Source organism: Anopheles maculipalpis, chromosome X (genome assembly GCF_943734695.1).
Source record: "Anopheles maculipalpis chromosome X, idAnoMacuDA_375_x, whole genome shotgun sequence".
NCBI classification, from domain to species: Eukaryota; Metazoa; Arthropoda; class Insecta; order Diptera; family Culicidae; genus Anopheles; species Anopheles maculipalpis.
This window is the reverse complement of record NC_064870.1, coordinates 8,643,340-8,665,126: the sequence shown is the minus strand read 5'-3', so window position 1 is coordinate 8,665,126 and position 21,787 is coordinate 8,643,340. Positions and strand designations below refer to the sequence as shown.

General features: G+C 47.7%; 3 protein-coding genes across 5 annotated transcripts in view; 2 read left to right on the top strand and 1 right to left on the bottom strand.

Moving 5' to 3' along the window:
- The window catches only part of LOC126556159 (netrin-B-like), a 147,713-nt gene that overhangs the window by 67,985 nt on the left and 57,941 nt on the right, over nucleotides 1–21,787 (top strand). The gene's annotated exons all lie outside the window — the stretch shown is intronic.
- LOC126563124 (uncharacterized) lies at nucleotides 426–1,036 on the bottom strand. The gene is made up of 3 exons (XM_050219749.1): nucleotides 1,022–1,036; nucleotides 831–898; nucleotides 426–522 (listed from the first exon to the last, which is right to left on the bottom strand). The coding sequence occupies exons 1-3, from the start codon at nucleotides 1,034–1,036 to the stop codon at nucleotides 426–428; spliced, it is 180 nt and encodes a 59-aa protein (XP_050075706.1).
- The window catches only part of LOC126568683 (netrin-A-like), a 58,115-nt gene continuing 50,313 nt past the window's right edge, over nucleotides 13,986–21,787 (top strand). For all 3 annotated transcript variants that reach the window (XM_050225201.1, XM_050225217.1, XM_050225209.1), the window contains exon 1: nucleotides 13,986–15,374. In XM_050225201.1, coding sequence (XP_050081158.1) covers nucleotides 14,057–15,374 — 1,318 coding nt within the window. In that variant the 5' untranslated portion in view covers nucleotides 13,986–14,056. The remainder of the gene's footprint in view (nucleotides 15,375–21,787) is intronic.

Here is a 21,787-nt window from a genome sequence, read left to right as displayed (position 1 = left end):
TCCAAGGCCAAATAAATCGAAACAAGCTAATTATCATGGCCGACGAGGTAGACAGGCCGTGGATATTGGACCGGTTGTCAATAGGTACGCCCACATGCTCGGTTTTGACGATTAACGTTGCATTATTGGCATCGGATAAGTGGACCATTTTTGGCAACCACGGCGTATGACTTGGGCGTAAAAAGATTTGAGCTTGAACTTGCATGATCAAAATCGGATGCTCATCTGACACCTTTAACCTTTACATCCTTCAACCGATACGGAGTCATCCGCAGTGCTTTGGCTTTCGTAAAAAGGAGTATTAGTGAGGAGTTTAGCGTTACCTAAAATGCACAACTTCCCGCAAAGTCAATGCCGTGTGCTCGTTAGTTGGAGTCTTCTCTCCAACGAATCATCTCTGACGTACCTGCCGATATGCGTCACCTTTACACCATCCAACAACCGACAACACACAGCAGCACCAATTGGCTCACCACCAAGAAGAAAACGTGATTCCGGATGTTGACAAATGCTCGCCTCTCCCTGCACCCCCATATGCTCATGCCGCGCGCTCTGTGCTGGGTAAAGGGCCATACCGTAGAGCCCTTTAGCCTTCTGTGTTTACTTGTTTGCCAAGCGCTCAAAAGCGTTCGCACGCATCGCGCGCCCTGTACTGTTTGATGAGAAACGTGTTAATACATTAATTTGTCTAATTAATTTCATATCGCCGACCACGGACTATACGCACTCCCGGCACACTCGTACCAGCCCCCTCGAACTGGCAGTGGGCTGCACGAAGAATGTTTATCGATGAACGGCCCGGTTCGGGAAGGTTTTTCGTTTGGGAGCACCGTTTGGGGCCGCGTCCTCCGTTCAAGTTTTCGGTTGAATGAGCAACAAACTCGAATAGATGCACGTTCTTAAAAGGAAGTGTGTGTGTGCGTGTGTCTGCGCGATGCTGCAGAGCAAAGGCATGGCTGCAGTTGCGCGAGTTTGTGTCCTCGTTCGATTTCGCCAGAACGAGAGCGCTCAGAATCGTAGCTTCAAGCGTAGCCATCTCACTTGTGCGCTTGTTGGCGATATATCGTGGGCGTTGCGAGAACGATTCTATACCTCGCCTAGCACACGCAAGCACTCGAATCCGGCAGAAGAGCTGAAGAGTTTGAAACTTTTCCAACTCAAACATCGACACCGGTAAGTAAACAGTGGGTACAAGTGGTTTGATGGGCGAAGTGGGCTAGCTGCGGAGCGGAGCGTACGGAGCGGGTGTGAAGAGACGATAAACGGGCACCGGTAAGTACAGTACATCCTCTCAAAAACGACTGTCAGCGAGGATGTATTGCGTGAATGCCGGATAAGTCTAATTTGCCTGAAAACGGAGATCAACTGCCAGCGGTGATCAGACGTCAGTAAGCTGATTTCGCTTCTGTGTCTGTTACTTTCCACAGTGTTTTGATGATACGCTTCTCGGCTGACGTGATCTGCACACGCCTATGAGTCATTGGTACCTCGCGATGGGATAGTCACAGTCCTCACTACAGAGAAAAAAAGTCTGGATGGGATTTGAAGCCCGATTTTGCCATGTCGGCTGACGCATGGCGGCTGAATATGGCGGAATATAAATCACAGGCAATCAAACGACATAGTTTGAATTACTCCCATCATTCCTTTCGCGCATCTAAATGAACCAGAGTACATCACAAGCAGGGATTGCTGTGAATGGCCGTAAAGCTGCAATGTTTATTTTGTCTTCCAGAATGCCATAATGTTTGTTTTATGGCAGCAATAACCATTCAGTGTGGCACTATCTAGGGGTACTGATTAGGTGGTTTCGATTAAAATACGCAACATTGTCTTCACTCAGGCTCAGGAGATCTTCATGAAGTCATTCAAATCTTGGCGGAAGTAAATTCTTACAGAATTTTCAGAGAAAACAGCGGAAATGTTTTCGGGCGGAAATTAGCAGACATTCTAAGGCCTCCGGTTTCGAAAAACCCTAGTACGAAGAACAAGATACGAAGCACTTAGCAGCGTTACTTCTCACCACCTAAAGGTCACTTCCGCCATGACACACTCGCCAGAGTTTAGCGATAAATTGTATCCCATGTTGTCTCTACGTTGTGTCGATTTTTAGCCTCCGAACCCTGAGATACACGCACACACTGAACAACACCGAAACACGCATCGTTTAATTTATGTCTCAGTTAACGTGCAACGGTCAGCAGCTTCGCGCAAGGGCTCACCGAAAGATCACGGCTCGGTTTTACGGTCCCAAACCGGGCTCCACCCCCCCCCCTCCCCCCTCCCCGGTAAAAGCACACACACACCGCCACTCTTGACTGGCGGTGGGCTCGAACCGTCCATCATTCCCATGGCAGAGCCGTCGAACCGGTGCGAGGCATCAACTTCCATAAAATATGATCGAAATCATAGTAGCCGTTACCAACGAAAGCTATTAGCTAAGACACTGAGAGCGCGGACGGCCGCTAAACCACGAATTCACCGTTAGCCCACCGCGCGTGGTGGAACGCCTAGCATCGCCAACCACAACCGCCCGACCGCTCGCCTGGCAAGCTGGCCGGAGAGATCAATCCGGCAGATAGAGAAATCAAAAGTTGTCCAAAGATAACACCGAAGTGCTAAAATTTGGAACAACGCGTCATTTAATGCACCGCTGGAGATTTTCTTTGATGGCAGCCATTCTGCAGGCAGCGCGGAAGGTCACCCTCGTTTCCTGCCGACCCACTGCCTGCCGTCACTGGTCCCGTTCTTTTTGGGGGGGGGGGATCCATTTCAGATGCTTGCCGCCCGGTACGCGGAGCTGGGGATGTGGAAGCGGACGCCTTTTCGCCGGGGCCCGGACCAGTGGTGTCGTTGGTTTCGAATCTCCGCCTGGCGAGAGTGACAGAAAGCAAAATTGAATCTCGGATATCTTGCTCGGGGTTGGGGGAAGAATTTCCTGGGTGAGTTGGACTGCTAGCGTCCAAGCGTGCCGGTCGGCAAATTTTGACCACCGGCTAATGGGTGAGCTCGAGGAGCGAAGTGTGGAGGGGGAGGGGGGAGAATCTTGTTTCATTTTTTTCCTTCTACTTCTTCTCCTGCATGTTCACTCGAGCGTACACAAGCCGTGTCTAAGTCAGCCCGCTTCATAGCCTCCGTGGGGCTCGTGTAAGAAATCAAATCAAATCGATCCGAACATGATTAAGTTGACATAATCGCTGTGGTACTCGGGGAGGGGTTGTTTTTAAGACGAACTGATCGCGAAGCTGGAAGACCTGGCAGGTGAAGGGAAAATGGATTTTGATCGACGACGGAGGCCAAACGGACGGTTCTCCACGTACCTGAGCGCTTCCCAGAAGCGGGCGCGCGCGCCTGCATTTGACACGGCGAACCGAGGCCTAGCAAGACATCGGACGGCAATTTTCATAAAATTCTGATAACTCATTTCATCGCACCATGACATCCGTTGGACGACCGATCAGGAATACCTGATGAGGTGCTGGTTGCGGTGGAGCACTGCAATCCAACCGGCAAGATAAACGGGATCTCCAATCTAGCTGTAGAGCCTGCAGAAGAGGACCAAGCAGTGTAAAGCATGGGGGTTTGTGGGGTTTTTGCTGTGTCGTTGCAGGTGACGCTCATTTGCGCAGCATTCTTCCGCCAGCACAATTTGCATTGTTAATCACCTGAACGCAGCAGTAATCAACGGGCTCATTGTCTCTGCGTGAATTCCTGCCTGTCAGCTCACGGGAAAGGTGTTGGCATTAAGCGGAATGTTGGACGGTGTCTGACTGAAGTGACTGCAACAGTCAGGACCAACCGCACGATGCAGTATCTCCTTTGGCTGAGGTGTTTTGCAAGATGCTAGTACTAGCATTTACAGTGATAAGAATGCTCTCCCCTGCAGATGGTACTGTAGCTCAGCATTCTGGAGCTCTGTGAAACACCCCGGCCAAAGGACGGGGGAGGGTTGCCGGGCATGGCCGTAGCAAATCGATTAATTGTTGGGTACGAGATTTATCGATGTCAACCTGGAACAGGATCGTGACACCAAGAAACATTTGATTTACTGAGGCTTATCAATTAACCCTACCACAATGTAAAGGGTTTTTTTTGTAGTTGTGTTATTGTCGTTGGTCCCCCTTGCGCGGGGGAGGTGGGGGGGATAAGAATTCTAGCGATGATGGTGGTGGGATCGAGCACAAACTACGCAAACATTTTGCGGTACGTTCCATGGGTGTAAATTGGACTGGCAACCTGCAGCGTTCCACCAGTGTTAGGCTAAATGCATGCAGCCCATTAACACCTACCGGTGCACCGTGCATCACACCTCGCCCTTCCCATTTTCCGCCACCAAACCGCCCCTAAGCCTGCCCGAGCAAGTGTTGCTTTTTTGTTTTCCATATTTTGATTTATGTGCCATACGGACACCGTTGACGCAGCACCCGCCTCCTCCCGCTTGGACGCGTGAACCCTTCCGTCGCGCCAATGTGGAAAACCCTGAGGTTCGTCCGTGGAGAACCCTGGGGCTTGGGAGTCAATTAGCTAATGGTTTCGAGTGGCGATAGTTGCATGGGATTACGCACCGATGATATTTCTGCCACTACGATTTGTGTTTGTATGCGTGTGTGCGTGTGTGTGCGACAAGTTGTGCGTATGTCTTTTACCGATCCGGCAGGCTGGACGACGCAGTTTCTCACAAATGTCACCTAACAAAGTGACGGCCATCAATATGCTCCGGCCCGCTGGACGTGAGCAGAGTTTGATCCTGATAGCCTGCCCTGTGGACGTGCGAGCCATCCGTAACCGCTCTGCCAACCTTGCCCTCCCCCCCCTCCCCCCCCCCCTCCCCATCGTTCTTACTTCCCATCCTGAGTCCACCCACACTGTTGTCCATCGCCCGTTTGGCGAACCTAGGGCTGCGTGATAAAGTGGCAACTATTATTGCTTTCGCCGCGTTTAAGCCCACCTCAGCCGCTTCTCGCTCGACGCTAGACAGCCGGTTGGCAGGTGACAAAATGGTTGCTCGCTTTATGCGGGTGCTAAATGGCTGCCGGCCATTAGTCAACCGGTATGTTTGCAGAGGTCCAGCCTCACAGGTACGCATGGCTAACGGACAGGCAAGACGAGATCCGAAAGGAGGACGTTCATTAGATCATATCGTGGCGGTTTGATTAATATTTCAGTCATATCAGACTGCTACCAGCCGACGACGGCAGCGAACGTCGGTATGGCGGAACCCTTCGGGCACGATGCAAAAACCCGTGTGTGAGATATGGCACAGCCAACTGTGGGTTGCCGATTAGAATCTAAAACAGATAAATTCGCATAATTTAACAAATGTCTCCGATATGTAAACACCGAGCGATACAAAAAACCCACGCGACCACAATGCTTCCGCGTTGCCACGGGTAGACCAGACGGGTTCTCTCGGAGCTACCCAGTAGTTGAGGACAAGAAATTGATGCCGGGGTTTTTTGTGTGTTTGTTTTGAAGAGTGCTCTATGTTGGGGGTAATTTTGAGTTAAATGTGTCCTAAGACATTAATATCCACACCGATATGGCCTGACTTCTGGTGGAATTTCTGTATCCTCCATTTTTTAGTATTAACAAGTAGTAGTTCTACATGTTGAAGCATTGCTGGCCGAGCTCCGATAATTCTTACGTACATAGAACTCCCTCAGGTCAAGTATTTCGCTGATAACTTCCAACGCTAACCGTCGTTTAATTTTATTGGACTCGATTTCTTCGTCTAACCACAGCAAATGTGGTCCAAAGATAGGATTCTCCCGGGTTTGGCTTTTATTCTCTAACCCAGATCAACTTAATTGTACCAGATACACAAACTAGCCACCCACAGCCATTTACCGATCATAGGCACGTTGCTGCCGACCGACTCATAACTAGAGAAATCAACAATGGGCAATAAAATGGATGGAAAGTTCGTCCCCCGTTGTCGGGCGAGTCATGCAAAAAAAAAAAAAAACTCATGCCAACGGGGATTAAGTGATCCAAAATGTATGCAAGCGAAACATTATTGACCACGGCTCTCGGATGGTCGGGGCTGAAAGTGCTCTGGACGAAGAAGAACTTGATGAAGCACGGAACGCAAAAAAAAAGGGTGGAAGTTCTTGCTTGCCAGTGCGAAGGATGCCGCCTGTAATATCCGCCTGCAACATCCGAACGCTACATCACATCTTCCGAGTGGAATCGATGAATTAAATACGATGTCGTATTCCGTTTTGGTGCAATCGGGCAAAAGGGTTTCGCTTGGCCTGCCTGCTTCAGCCGCCGCCTTCTTTGGTAACTTAGTTTCCGTCCGAGCCTCACTTCCAGACACACACACACGATACGATAAATATCGAAAAATTGAGCCAAACAGCAGCGACAAAGCGGCTGCGTCCACTCGCTGGGAGGAATGGAGACGAGCGGGAACGATTTGCACAAAACGGGATCGGTTCGATGCCGATGCGGGATCGGTTTTCTTCTGCTTCTGCTTTCCTTTAAGCGTATTGATAAATCTGCAAATCGCAATAGCGCAATGCGAATCGACAACAAAGGCCCCCGCGCGCGCTCGGCAGACGGCGGCAGAGTGTGTTGGAGCGTTGGGATGTCTACAGGGCCCGCTGCTGCCGGAATTCGGGTGGCAGCGCGAATGGGAACGGCCGCGTTCCCGGCGGTTTAATGTAGCAATTGAAAATTACAAGCATAAAACCGGTAACCGGTGTGGAAGGAGGGACGTTCACGGGACGATGGCCGTGCATATGCATAAGGAGCCGGTTCACCGCTGCAAAAGCGATGCAGAAGCGTTGTGGTTCCACCCGTGCGACAATCGCCATCGGGGAAAGGGTTTTTGGAGAAGGGGCGTCAAGAAAATATGAAAAATATGTTCCATGATTGTCATCGGTTTTGTCGTGCGATTGCATATGGAGGGAGTTTTTGTTGGGATGGTGCATGCTGGCAAGGTTGTGCAGTTCCAGGGACTCTTCCAAGATATCTTGACTGTTGGGGGATATCTTCGGAAGGAAACATGTCTCCTGCACGGTACAATCATTCCGCGTAAGATTGTAAGCAGGCGTGACTGTATGCGTTTAGACATCCTCTGCTCAGGCTTTGTAGCATCTCCTCTGAGGATAAACCCGGCAGCCTTCTGTAAGCCTAGTAACTGTCAAAGTTTACCTGCAAGTTAAAGATTCAACGTCCAAAGTCTCTAAGCACAAACCGTGCGTCTGCGAACCTCTTTTTGGGGAGTGTTTTGATTTTAAAACTTCCCTGTTTTTTCCCTGTCTTTGGGACACTTCGGAAGGTTCGGATATTTCCGCGGTTGGGAACTTAGAGGGCACGAGAAGGAGAATGAGGTCGGAAGAAAGGTAAGGGTGAATATTTTATCAAGTTTGAAAGAATTTCAAACAAAGGGTACGTCGGCAGCAGCAAACAAAAAAATACGTAGCGAACGTGTAGTGTCACGTTTGCTTGAATATGCTGAAGTTCTGCATGCCTCTCATGCAGGAAATATATCGTGGTCCAGCTTAGTTATTTCGTTGCTCTTTTCCGTACCGCTTATCACCCCTTTTCAACAGTCCAAGAAACATTCCACTAGATGTTGTTCCCTTATTGATCCTCTTACTGCAACTTAAAGTAAGTTGTGAAAACTTTCGCCCTTCTCGCCTAACGCGCTATCGTTCCTCCCACCTGTCCGGATAGTTAAAGTTTTGATGTTTCGCTACGTCCATGATTAAAATATATCCCTGCCCTATACGCTGGCAAGCCAACTGACAGCCCACTTTACACCTACTAACACAAATTTCACCAGCATCGCCAATGTTTTGTTTCTTTGATGCATAGTTGCTGTGGTCAGAAAAGCCAAACAAGTGACATGTGTTTTCGATCCCGACAGGATTTACACCCCGCAAACAGCCACAGCAATGCATGGAGTAGAGGAAGTCGGAGGTGCGATAGATGAAAACTAGTTACCCACCTATACTGGGGCCTACGGCAAAGTTCTGGGTAAAGTCTCGTGAATGATGGCATTAAAGCTAGCGAGGCTCTGCTGCAGTAAATAAGTGGGGATGCTCGTATGCTCAACTCTTACCTAGTGTGTGTGAATGTTTTAGATAGTCACCCGACACATATGCAAGAGAATCCTGAAAACGTTGATGGTTTTTGAGGCACTCTTCGTCAGAAAATCCAATGGAAACCCCAGCGCGGAAACCTACACCGGGAGAAAGCTACCATAAAACCAATATAAATTATTCATAATTTAATTAAATATAGTAACGATAGCTGTAATTACTTCTAGACTCGAACCCTAGGTTCGAGAAGCGATTGAGCTGTCGTACAGTGAAGCGCACTGTAAAATTCATCACCCTTCGTAGCCGTTCCAGCCCCAGCCAGAAAGCCTACAGAAGGTGTTGATGTGTAGGTGGTATGTTGTTGTAATTTCGATTATTTCCATACCGCAGCAACCGACGACGGTACCCCGTTTCGCTTCTCAGCAGATTAGTTTCCAATCTGGCAGATGGTTAGCACCGGAAAAATGGATTACCTTTCCGTGTGTGGCTGTGTGTCAGTGTGGGCTTCAACATGAAAGCAACAGTGCCAAAGTGGGGTAACGATGGATATGAATATGGAATTTAGTTGCAAATGTGAGAGAATGAGCAGCGATATTGGGACATAGATACAAACAGCAACACGAGAACGATATAATGAGACGGATAAGGTGGTACTGGATGGGACGAAAACTCAGAGCTGGCGAACAAAGCCGAGGTTGATTGGCAATACTAATTGTTTGCACGATTGCCTGGAACGGAATTATTGATTAAGTGCTGATGTGAATGTGACATCGATAGAAGTGACCTACTGATACACTAAGCCAGCCTGGGTTGTAGCTTTGTGTGACTCCACTCGATGAGTTCTCTTCCATACCGGTCCAGAGACAGGTAAGCGTAGGTCGCAATTATTTCCGACAGTGTAGAGACGCGAAAGAATTCTATCTCGGTGGTCTATTCGCAAAGACACGGTCGGTCGCATAGAAGTAGAGCCCTCACATTATCTCGCCGAAGATGAGCAATAATGCTTCAATCATCATTACGGAATTACAATAATTATTGTTACATTACGCGCGATTGACACGAAAGGGATAACCCGTTTCAGTTGCTAGTTCTGCAAACAAAACAAAAATGCAGAAAACACGGTACCGCAGAAGACAACGAGTGCTCACAGCAAACAACCGGAAACAATTGGCAACCGAGGCAAAAGACTGTAATGGTAGCTTTCGTGCCATTCAGTAAGACGTCAGAATTTGCTGTCCGCTTTACGTCCTGTAGCAGTGCTAATAATTGAGCATATATTATCGAGTTGGAATGTTAGAAGAGGAATTAAAACAAAATTAGATAAAGAATTTGAGACGAAAGAACTGACATTTAGTGCTGAGATTGATGAATGAAGCAAAGAGTCCCAGATGAATCTTGCCTGTTTCGCTTCCACTCATTCTTCTACACTCTGGGCACAATCTGGAGCATAATGGAGTTGTGTCACCATGTGTCGGGACGGAAAGTGTGGTACACGTTACAGTGCCGTGGTAACTTTCTGCCCATCATCATCATCTTCGTCATGCAAAAGCGTGCGCAAACGTCTACGACACATATTGCTTGGTTCTTACTCAACTCAGCAAACTGTTGGGACTGCCAGGACCCGAACGACACAACACTGTCATTATCGTCATCTTCATTACCGTCCCGCTTCCCAAACGCGAACACCATCATTAACGGCAAACGGATCGGGCAAAGCCCGGCCGAACGTAACAATAAATATTTACATTTTACTTCACCGACGCACCGCCAGATATCAATCAATATCTGGGTTGTAATGCAGGCCTGTTGTCGTCTGGTTACAACTGGTTCGGCTGTTTGGTTGTGAAGAAGAAAAAAAAAACCAACTCCCTTTTAAACGAACGACACCAGCTAGCAGTGGTGAGTGGTGAGCTACAAAAAAAAAAAAAGATTCGCAAGAAGAACGCTAGATTGCATTGTGTGCAAGGAGCTAGACAACTTCCTTGGTGCCTTGCAAGCAATTATAACGTCACTCGGAATGTCGGGTGATGCTGCAGGTCGTTACAGGTCGAGTGACAGGCTTGGCAGGGATGTGGGATGTGTCTCAAGAGGACGTGCCGTCTGGACGATCCCGGCAAGCACTCATCAAACGTGGATTGGTCGTAGCTGACAGGTATAACAATCTGGGATAAGCCACGACACTTATCAGCTCCTATTCACACCTAATCGAAGGTGTCAAAAGATCATCGGGAGGTGATGATCGCTTTTTGCGAGAGTGAGTGGAATGATGTCTAGTGTAGGAGCTGGTGTTTGCTGGTGAATAGCGTTCTAGAATGGGAAAGCTCGGTGGTACAGGCGACAGCGACAGGACCGGCGAAACGGCAGGACCGAGGTTCAAATCCCGTCTGGATCGTCTGGAACCCGCGTAGTGTGAGGACTTTGACTATCCAACTACGTGGCATCAGCAAGTCTAGTAAGCCAATACCACGTAGTTCAAATGGCCTTCGTGACCTTTAGGGCTCGTTAAGCCAAGAAGAAGTGTTCTAGAAATTGTACCAAATAGTGTAGGTCTTTAACCTAGATGACTTCATCCTAGCATCATCAGATCAGATAGGTCAAGTAAAAGTACTCTTGTTTACCTGTTTTCCAATCAGACTTCTGTTTAGAAGAAATGAATCTGGTTTTACGGGGTACGATCATAACATCTTGCCTAACAAAACATAAAAGAAAACACGTGTTTAACCTCCAACCCAGACGCACACTAGTGTTATATTAGCTGCTAAGGCCGCTGTTGGCCTGCTGTTACTAAGTGAATCGATAAAATTCAATTACCATGGCGCTTCCGCCCCATACTTAACACATTCCACTCCCGCGCACTGGTGGTGGGCACTTTTCCAAAACCCTGGACGGAAAGCGCGAAAGAAAATACGCGCACCGGCGGAAGAAAAACGCAGTAAAAAATTATAATTAAAGCTCAAACAGCAGCAACACAAACGTTTGGATGGTGCGCGTGTGGGCCCGCGCTTTCTCCGATGATGAACGCTATATCGTAAGGCGGGGGGGGGGGGGGGGGGGGGGAGAACGCCCTAAAGCCGAAAAAATGTGTAAAAAATCACTGCCAAAAATTCCATCACGCGCGCACAAGAGGGTGTGAAGCATAAACATCGATATCTGCATTTCCGGTCTGCTGCCGGTGCCGGTTGTTGGAGGTTCTTTTCCGAACGGGAAGGTTCAGAAAAGTTCCTCAACACCGGTTGCTGGGAATTGGGCGTTTGGTTTGTGTCTGCAGCGCCATTTAGTGTACGAAAATAGAACAGGTAGCTAATTAAAATCTAAATCAAACTGTAGGGCGAAATAGCATAAACACAGCTACGTGGAATAAAATCGTCCCATAAATGCAACATGCTATAATCCAGTGTATCATTCTAGGCCATGCTACACCAAAAAATAAAACTCGAGCGTTCCGATAGCAGACGCGTGCATTACAGTTTTCTGTTATGCTTTGTTGAGTTAATAAAACACAAATTACCATGGCAGCGAGGAAAACAGCAAATATTAGCAAATAAACCTACACGATAAGCTTGCCAAATGCAAACAAAGCGTAGCACAGGAGCAAAACGTTCCGCTTTGATAAGCTCTGCTCAGTGGGTTCGTTGGCTGCTTTAAAAAAAAAAGCTGCTTAAAAACTTTTCGCACAGATAACGTACAAATAGCAGACTCGCGCACCTTTACTTCACAGAAACGCAAACCGTGATCCATGTGGAATTAATTGCTAGCAGTAAAATAGTAGTAGTTTCCGCTTGCTGTTGGCCCTGTTGCTTTCAACTGCTGCCACCAGCAGCTACTGCTGTTGCCCGCCCTGTGCGGATTAAGAACAAATGCTGCGCCTGCAACAATAACACACACCGGGCGAAACATATTTCGTATTTCGTGTATTTCGTAAGCTGTACTTAATGTTGGAAATGTGTGACCGACATAAGCACACACACACACACCCACGTAAAGGGGATAATTTTCCAACATGTTGTGTTTTTGTGTGTGAGCAGAATTTTGCAACTGCACGCTGTTATTGTCAAATAATCTGCTGCTGCTGTTGAAAGGGTGAGTGATACAATTAACATTTGTGTGGATTTTTTATTTAAGCATGTTGCATGGTGGGGGGGTGGGGGGGGGTGATTATTGTGAAAAAGTTTTCATAACCATTCATAACGTTTTAATTAGCGTGTCGCTTAGAACAGATTCTATATAAACAACAGCCATCATGCTGGTTAGTTTTTCTTAAAAATTACGACTCATTAGATGTTGCTGATCGTCCTATTAATAGAAAAAAATTAAATGCGATTTAAAAAAAAAGGAATTTGTAATCGATAGCTTTAGTAGAAATTGTGCCACAAGATTATAAAATAACCGCACGGTAAGGTTTCCAGTCATACCACACTCATCAGAAATCTCAAAACAAAGATTAAGTCAGCCCCAGGGTGGCTGTATAAATAGAGCAATCAGGTAAGACACGTCTGCTCCAACACGGTGTGATCGGGTTCGAATACCACCAGCGCTTCAATCCCAGGAGTGTTTTTTTACGGATATTTTTACTTCACTTCACTTCTTGTTCTTGGCTTAACGACCTTCTAAGTTACGCCGACCATCTAACGGCTTACTAGACTTGCTGATAACAACTTAGATGGATCCGGATGAGATTTGAACCCCGGTCCTGGCGTGTGAAGACCGGGCACAGGTAGCTCAACTAATATTTAGAGCAAGTGCCAGGGCGGCAGAGGGAACTTTGCCATTATCCCCCCTCAAATTATATAACAATTTTGACCAAAGTTTAAGCATAAAGCCTTATTTTAACTCAATGATTTAAAAACAATAACACAAATTTCCAACAAGCTATAAAATTACTTAGCAGTGTACAGTTTCATCCTCATCTTGCTAGCTCAATGCTGCTCACCGCAGTAATCTGCACACCATGCGACGCCTGTGAGTCTGCGAGTGTCTTGAACTTGATGCTTTACAGTACCAAGCAACAGCGTCACGGTCTTCCGAGTCACTCACCGCGGAACTGGCGCGCTTGCGTGCCAAAGCGGACGATCGTTCGTTCGCACAAAAAAGGGGAAAACGGTAACTCATGGCCAGATGCTGAACATTTCCAGCGAACACGAACGCTCGCAGCATCCAAACGGAACAACATTGGCACTCATTTGCTCTGCTCTCTCTCTCTCTCGCTCTCCGTCTTTGTTGCGTTCTTCAGCGGCAGGCACGGTTCCGGTTGCGTATGGTTGCGCTTATCTCTGCCACCCTCTGGGTGCAGGTATCCTTCCGGGGTGGCGCGTAATTCGCCACAATCACCAGCAGGATTCGTTACAACCCGAAAGCCCCCAAACTTGCAATGACATCTGTAGCGCTCTCAGACCAAAGAAGGCAAGCAGCAGCAGCAGCAGCCCAACGCCAAGAGTAGCCGTGCTCGGGTCAACGTTTCACAACGCGTTGCCGTCTTGTGTCCTGTGCGGGGATGGTTGTTGCGGCAACGCCGTCCCAAGAGTTCCCGAAAAGATGCCGGGAACGGCCGAACTCGAGCGCGTTACTCGCCCGAACAACGATGATGAGCCTGTCGGTGCCGAATTGTGCACCCCCGTAGTCAGTCAGTCGCCAGCCGGTTTATTTAGCGGTGTGCAGTTCTTTGCGCCAAGCACGTCAGGACATTAATACACTGCCAGAGGGTGATGCATTTTTGGCAAGGTAACAAAGAACGTTAAACATCCCGGTGCGCTGTGGATGCATCCGTGGTGTGCGATAGGATCGAAGACGATCGATTGTGTTGTGGGGGTGAGAAGAGGGCGTTAAGTTAATGGTAGATGAAGATACTTTAATGTCACATGATCTCCAAAAGATAGTAAGATAATTTATTGTGAATAATAGACAACATTGCGTGTGTGACTATATCGCGAGATCCCGTAGTGAAGTGAAGTGATTTCAAGTTTAAGCTTAGTTTGTAGTGCGCGTTTTGATCGTACAAGTGGTTCAGTATGGTGCATCTAGTGTCCTGGAGATGCACATTCTCCTTCCCAGTGTTGGTAGTACTGTTTCTAGCCTCGACACCGACTCATTCGGTTAATCTCGACGAGGGTGCATTCTCCAAGCATGCCTCGTACGATCCTTGCTACGATGAGGATCGTCCACGGCGCTGTCTGCCGGATTTTGTCAATGCCGCGTTTGGCATGCCGGTGGTAGCGTCCTCCACCTGCGGCCAACGATCGCTGGAGCGGTTGTGCGATGTACAACAGGTGCGGCCACGCTGCCTCCAGTGTGACGATGGCAACCCGCGCAAACGATACCCACCTTCCGCGTTGACCGATGTAAACAACTCCAACAATGTGACCTGCTGGCGCTCCGAACCGCTTCGATCACCCGCGTCCATCAACGATCCACCGGACAACGTGACGCTGACACTGTCGCTCGGCAAGAAGTACGAGCTGACGTACATCAGCCTAACGTTCTGCCCGGGCACCATCAAGCCGGACTCGATCGCGATTTACAAGAGTGCGGACTTTGGCAAATCGTGGCAGGCGTTCCAGTTCTATAGTTCCCAGTGCCGGCGGGTATATGGAAGACCTAATCGTGCCACGATCACGCGGGCCAATGAGCAGGAGGCACGCTGTACCGATGCACATCGGCATGGAGGCGAATTGGGTGTTGGTGGAACTGGATCTAGTGTTTCGCGGATCGCTTTCAGCACGCTTGAAGGACGACCGTCCGCACCCGATTTCGATTCGTCCCCTGTGCTGCAGGATTGGGTCACTGCTACTGATGTGCGGATCGTGTTCCACCGTCATCAGATGCCACCGGAGGATTCGTTTGAAGATCCTTGGTATCTGTTGCACAGTTCCGCCCAGGTTCCAGCATCCTTCCGTCGACAGCCACGCGAACTGGCGGAATCGCTAGAGGACGAGCAAAACAGCTCCGTGCAGGAGGAAGTCATCGCGTCCACCACGCCAGACTACCAGTCTGAGGAGGCACCACAGGTGCGATCACAATCAAACGCTTCGGAAGCCGCAAACTCATCCATCAAACCACCTGCGGAGGTGATTGGTGTCGGGCATCGGTCTGGAACATCCGCTCGTCAGCAACCTCCGCATCACCATTACGCGGTGTCCGATTTTGCTGTCGGTGGACGCTGCAAGTGCAATGGGCATGCGTTCCGTTGCATCCCGATCGGGAAGGATGGGGAGGTGAGCTGCGACTGCAAGCACAACACCGCCGGACGTGATTGCGAGCGCTGTAAGCCGTTCCACTTCGATCGTCCATGGGGGCGCGCTAATGCCCGCGATGCCAACGAATGCAAAGGTAGGACGCTCTTCATATCTTTCTACTCCCTTCGGACGAGGCTTCAGATGGTGTCGGAGGTGGTCAGAATTTGTCTTGATAGTAATGCTTCAACTCCCACTCAATAATTGAACCCCTTCCTGTTTTCATCTGTCACTGTTACTCCCGCCACCTTCACATCGCTTCCACCGGGAAGCGAACCCTCTCTATCTTGTAAGCAAACCGAAAATTAAATGTTGCCCCGTAGTGCAGAGCAACCCTCAACTGCTGGACAAATCTAAACAATCTGTTTCACATAATTGTAATAAACCTAACCCTCTGATGGTGTGCCGCCTGTTGTGACCCCGGCACGCGCTACAGTAGGCGAAAAAATAATTGATTTACGGTCAATTAAAGCAAATATTGTAGCACCCCCGACTCACCCGACCGACACAACAAGCCTGGCTTCGCTTCTTCGTTTGCCAGAGATGCCGGGTGGGTGAGACAAAGTTCGACAGCGCTAGAAAGTACGCGAGGGAGAGGGAGAGCCGACCGAACTGAATTGGGTTCTGGTCCCTTTTAACGCGTTCGTTCGTAGCACGGGACGGGTCGGTGGTGCTGTCGATAGCTAGCCGGATAATGGATAATATTTTCGGGAACAAAAAGGGGGACTCAGGTTTTCATCACAGTGTGTCCCTATCCATTTCATGCATGCTCAAGCGGGCTGGCCGTACTTTAAAGTTTTTCGAAACTCCGTTGTATGTAGGGTGTGTGTGTCTCTTAAGTAAAACCCATTCGAACGTTCACAACAAATGACCGAAGGGTCAGAATCGCAACATCACCGTCAAGCTTGTGGAACTCTTCCTACATCAAAATCATCCCAAAGATATATTAGTTTAATTCTACACTTTCCAGGGAATGATGTGAGTCAGCTATTTTATTAGCCTGCGGGGTAAGTGTGGATAAGTTTCGTGATGTCTCAAAGTAGTCTATTTTGAAGTCCACAAGGTTTTTTTTTTACAGTTTTTATGTCTGGACATTGAGTAGAGAAAACCAAATATGGAAATCTGCACGTATCTACAGATGAAACATGGTCCCCGCATGCACATCATGAACATCCCTTGTGGTAGGGACCTACCAGATTTAATTTCTTATTGTATTTGTTCAGCGTGCCCCGTGAGCACTAGGTTGGACGTTAATCCAATAAGGAATGTTTGCCGACCGATCCCACTCAATTGCAGGGTGAGCATGCTTTGTCGGACAATTTGTATTGGAGAAAAATTGGAAACCGTACCGTATGAATTGCTAATTTGTGGAGTGTGTATTGAGAGTTTTTTTTTTTCGAAGGATCTAAACGTCGAGAAATTGGGGATCTGTTTATTGCTGCTTCCAAAAAAAAACACACACACACACACATATATATTGCATTAGCTTCATCCAGAAGGATCAACACCTCGAGCTCGAACAACTTATCAGTCTGCTCTGTACCTGGAGAACGATAAATCACTTGCCCTTTTATTCTGTGTTGTCCCGCACGGTTCGCCTTGCACCTTAACTGTGATTCAGATTAAGCGCAACAAAATGGCGGTGCTCGATTGGGGAACATAAATAAATCAATCCTCAATGTCAGCTAGTGGAGCTACAGTTAGCGCTCCTTACACCTTGAAGAGATCCCGCGATTACACTACCGTCAAACGTTGTAACGCATTTCCAAACGGAACGCCAACGCCTCACAGAAAAACCTTCGCCCGTCACCACGCCGGTTTATCGCGAACTTAATTTAAGGTACCGGTAAAAGATCGCTAAACCAAGCTAGGGCTGGTGCACCAGCTGATATAGGGGAGGGGAGTACCTTCCCACTGCTAAACACAGCACACCCGTAGATACTTGTCGGTCGTCCGTAGTTCTCGGCTACCCGTAACAGGACGTCCTGCTGGGCACTGGGTTGGAATGCAGTGTACACAGCCTCCTCTAACGCAGTTGACTAATTTACATGCGCCCATTGCGACACGTTTATGACCCACCGAAGTTTGCGAGATAAAGAAATGGCTGATCAATTTATGACTCGATGACGAGAACTTGGTCGTTCCTGAGCTGCTACCCGTATCGTATCCGCAGCCAGGGAATGGGAGACATATTTTTTTATCTATGGCACGAGTACGATTTCTTCAAGAGTTGGATGGGGCGATACCGTTCCCTAGCTCGTAGTTGCTGTCATCAGCAGAAACGCATTAGGTCCCAATTTTTGGACGAGCCTCGGAACATTGTAAAAGCTTTGGTAGCTCTCGCAGGAAGGCGTTTTTTAATTATTCGCATGAGTTGCTATACATTTGAAAAGGATTTTCAAGAGCGGCTATCACCAGTCAAGATCACATGGTGTACCTCAACGCAATGTCTTATTGGAGGCACCATAAACACACTGAACAATAGCGCCATCTCATAATTGACTCTGTAGCAGCCATGCTTGGGAAGGAATGGATGGTTTTTGATTTGCACGCTATTTGATTATAATGTACGTCACGAATATTTCCCTGCGCCTGCTTTGGTTCCGGTACGTGACCAGATTTCCTACAGTGCCGAGAGATCCTGACATAACCTCCTGAGCTGAGTGTTCCAATAGCTGGGCGGCTAGGAAGATGAGATAAGAGTTCTGGATTTGAATTTAAATTCTTCACCAACTGTAACGCACCGGGTCGAAAGAGATGAGATCACGCTTTTCAATTAACCTCTTTTAAATTATTGCTGTTGACGGCATCGAGATAGTACGGATCGATAAGAGTGTGATGTTATTGAACACACATCCATTTAGACACGTGATTTTGTAACGATGAATTTTTTCCTTCGCCAGTTCTCGAATTTAGACTGCATGACCCAAAAATATTCACACTCACACATTTGATGATACGTGCCCTGTGGTCATAGAAGGTACGTGCGAAAGCAGACAGTTGCGAAAAACTGATCATATCCCACACCCCGTTCGCTATAATTTTCACAAGCGGGTTCTCAGGGCTTTCGCCCCTTTTGCAAGTTCATCCTTAGCCTGACAGCTCGTCCAAATGCTGCCCAAAAAAAAAAACCGGTCGGAGATTTCGCAGAAAAACTTATTAAATATTAAAATCGCATCAATATCTCGTGATCATTAAAATCATATTCAGCTCATTAGCATACCTGAGCGGACCTGCGTACAACATTTCCGAACGTTCAGGATTCGGTTTTTGGGTTTGGCGTGTGTTTTGGCCCAAGCCTGGAATCACCATTAGCATTCTACCGGGGACCAGCCAAGTAGCGTTGATCCTTGATGGGATGTGTGTGTGTGTGTGTGTGTGTGTGTGTGTGTGTGTGTTTGTGTGTGCGAGTGTGTGTTGCGTGTATGTAAGGTGTTTTAGCAAGCAGGCCACGTAGCGCTGCATCGTAGCTGTACTCTTATCAAGAAGAAATCCCAAAACATTCGCTTACATCTAACCGACGCCTGAGGCGGATTTTGGGCTGACCAAACAATTTGTTGTCCAGATCGAAGGCTTTTTCTTTGCCGGTTTGTAAAACTGCGACGTAAGTGAGCACCTCTACACCTCAGCAGAAACGTGAGCTTCATCCGAATGGAACCATTCTGACAGAAAGTGATTGATTTTACTCCACAATAAAAATTCCAAAGTTCACTAGTAAGTTACTGATGAGGTATTTAGCGAGAGAGATTTCCGATATCTTGTACCTTGGATCCGGTACAATCACACGATGCATCCAAAAACGTAGCCACACTTCCCACATTATTAATCGATTCGAGAATAATCACACCAACAATAGTTTAATGAGGCATTTAGGCCCTTCAACCACGCGTCTAAGGCATGACTGGTTTAGGCATAGATTGTGGGGGCAAGATGTAGCGCGGCGATGCAATCAAAACGACTACATCCCTGATCTCGTTTCGATTGTAACCTAGAACAACTACCCAATATCCGTACGCTCGTTGGGAGCGACTACTCCCCGACAGGGTCAGTTACAGCGGCTTACACCGAGCCTACAAACAGCAAGCGGTTGACGTGGGTGATGTTCAACATGTTTCATGTGGAACATTTCGGTGTGGTCTACGTATCGGATGGTGGTGCGATGTAAAAATGAAACAACGAGATGAGAGAGTGTGAGAGAGAGAGAGAGAGAGAGAGAGAGAGAGAGAGAAAACCCTCACAATAACAATAGTGCCCTGTGCCAACACTGCTCAGGAGAGTTCGTCGGAGGTTGAAAAAAGGAAGGGATTAAAATCGATCAAACTAATTCAAAATACATGTTAGATGAAAATGATTCATTTTTACCTTTTGCGCGGTCCCAGCCATGTCGCCCTCCCCCCGGCACAACCTAGAGGACCCTGCCAAGGCTCCAAGTGGAGATGAAAGTGATAATAAAACGGGCTTGAACGCAATGACACGCACCCTGGCGCGCGGCCCAACGACCAAGCGGAATAATGGGTTGGGAGCGACCGACAGGAACAAGAATCCATTAGCAGTTCCTGCGCGTTCCACCGATGCACGCCTAGAACTGTTGATCTCTCTCCCCGAAAGCTTTAAAAAAAAGCCAAACTGGTTCCCCATTGTAGCCATCACGACCAAGAGTACCTTTTAAAAGCTACAACATCTATGCATACTAGGTCAAACAAGCATTTGATTGCTACAAGACGCTACCCGAAACCCGAACGCAAATCCGTTCGCAAATATTTGGTGTCCTGAGCTCTAGGCCTTATAAGTTATTGGAAGTTTTGTAGACTTGCTCACGGTTGGTACGTTGCATTATTACTCTGGGTAGTAAAAACAGTTTGCAAACTTCAATAGCCATCATAAAGGCAAATGATTACGAAATGATTCGCATGATTGGATGGCTTCCCATCTAGATGTCAGTCGAGTCGGTGGAGAGGCTCTCAAATTGCGTAATATTTATGAAGATACTCCCTTTCCAAAGCGGGGGGAAATGCTGCTTTACGCTACCCAAAACAAATGCTTTGAATGGGAAACTATCCCTCACCGCGAGGCCTGGTTGCTGGAAAAGACACTAAAGCACCTGCAACCCTTCCAGCATCCTCAAGCTCATATCGCAGTAAAACTAAACAAACCGGAAAACTCGAAGCCACAGTGTGGCTGTGCGATATTTATGACTGTTTCCTTTTGCACCTAATGCCCGACCTGACACGGATTAGTGCCCAGTGTTTGAGAAATGGTTTCGTACCCGTGCACGGAACCCTTTTACAAAGTGCGTTCGAGCGGCTTACTGACCATCCGTCCAGATCGCGTCCTAGACTTGGGTGTACAGTTTTATGGCACATGGTGAAAGTTTGCCCAACACCGAACAAAGGAGCATCAGCGAGGGGTTTTTCTTGGGTGGAAACGTCCATCAAGTTCTGCCTGATGATGAGGATGATGATGATGATGGGGATGAATGTCACCTTCGGTGGACATCTAAGAATTCATACCATTTGACACAGGACACGGTAGAAATGAGGATGGATTGTAAAATTGTAAGAAAATTGGACGCTTTAATTACTGCCCAATCTAAATTCGGAGGGAAAGCCTCATCCGAGAGGGTTCGTTTGGCGTAGGCCTCACATTCTCATCCTTAGATGGTTAGTTTAATATGGTATCTATTAAAAAATTTATAATCAACATCAACGAGTAGTTAGGATGAATTGCCACCGCAAGGATTACTATCCAATTTCTAAAAGGTTCCCAACAACAACTGGTCTTTAGGTTTCGGTTTTCTACAAAAAGGAGCATCAGCTTGATGAAATGATAGATCAAATTTGCTACCCTGCGCTTCGGGACCGGAGATACGAACACAACTCGAAGGAGCTAGAGATAGAGATCTAAAGAGGGCAGCATCCCGGTAATCGTTCTGTCAAACCAGCAATCGATGAATAATGCGATGTGGATATCTTGTCAACAGTCAAATCGTATCGTGTTGTTCCACAACCTTCCAACAGCACATTTCCTCGACCCTAAGCTCGGATGGCAGTTAATAGCAACAAGCTAACTGCATTGGACGTAGATTTTCGTACAACGAACCGTAGGGCAAAACGGAAAAAAACTGGCCCACGAAGAGAGCAACAAAAAAAAACAACAACAACTCCTGTGGAATGGGAATGGAAATTAAATTAAAGCTAAATAGATGCGTACGAGTTGGGGTGTTTTGATTAAATTTATTAACCAAAAAAGGATCCAGCCTACACACAGGATCCAGTCTACGACGGAGGGCGAGGACAATCTTGCTCGCATTCGTCCCGCGTGCATCTCGATCGCCCCCGGGTCGTCAGGATGAGTGGTGTCCTGGTATTATTGAAGGCAGCAATGGCAGCAAAGAAGCAGAAGGAAGACGCAGAATCGTTCGAGTTTTCGAACTTCATACTTTCTTCCGTAGTTCCGTCGGACGAGTGTCCTCGGGGCTTCACGGGAATGAAACGATATTTTTCCCGCCAC

Bases quoted from the DNA above. Each gene is read 5' to 3' on its own strand.
- LOC126563124 (XM_050219749.1), bottom strand. The intron at 523-830 runs GTGCTCCCAAAC...ATGGGGGTGCAG, and splicing joins GGAGGACGCGGCCCCAAACG to GGAGAGGCGAGCATTTGTCA.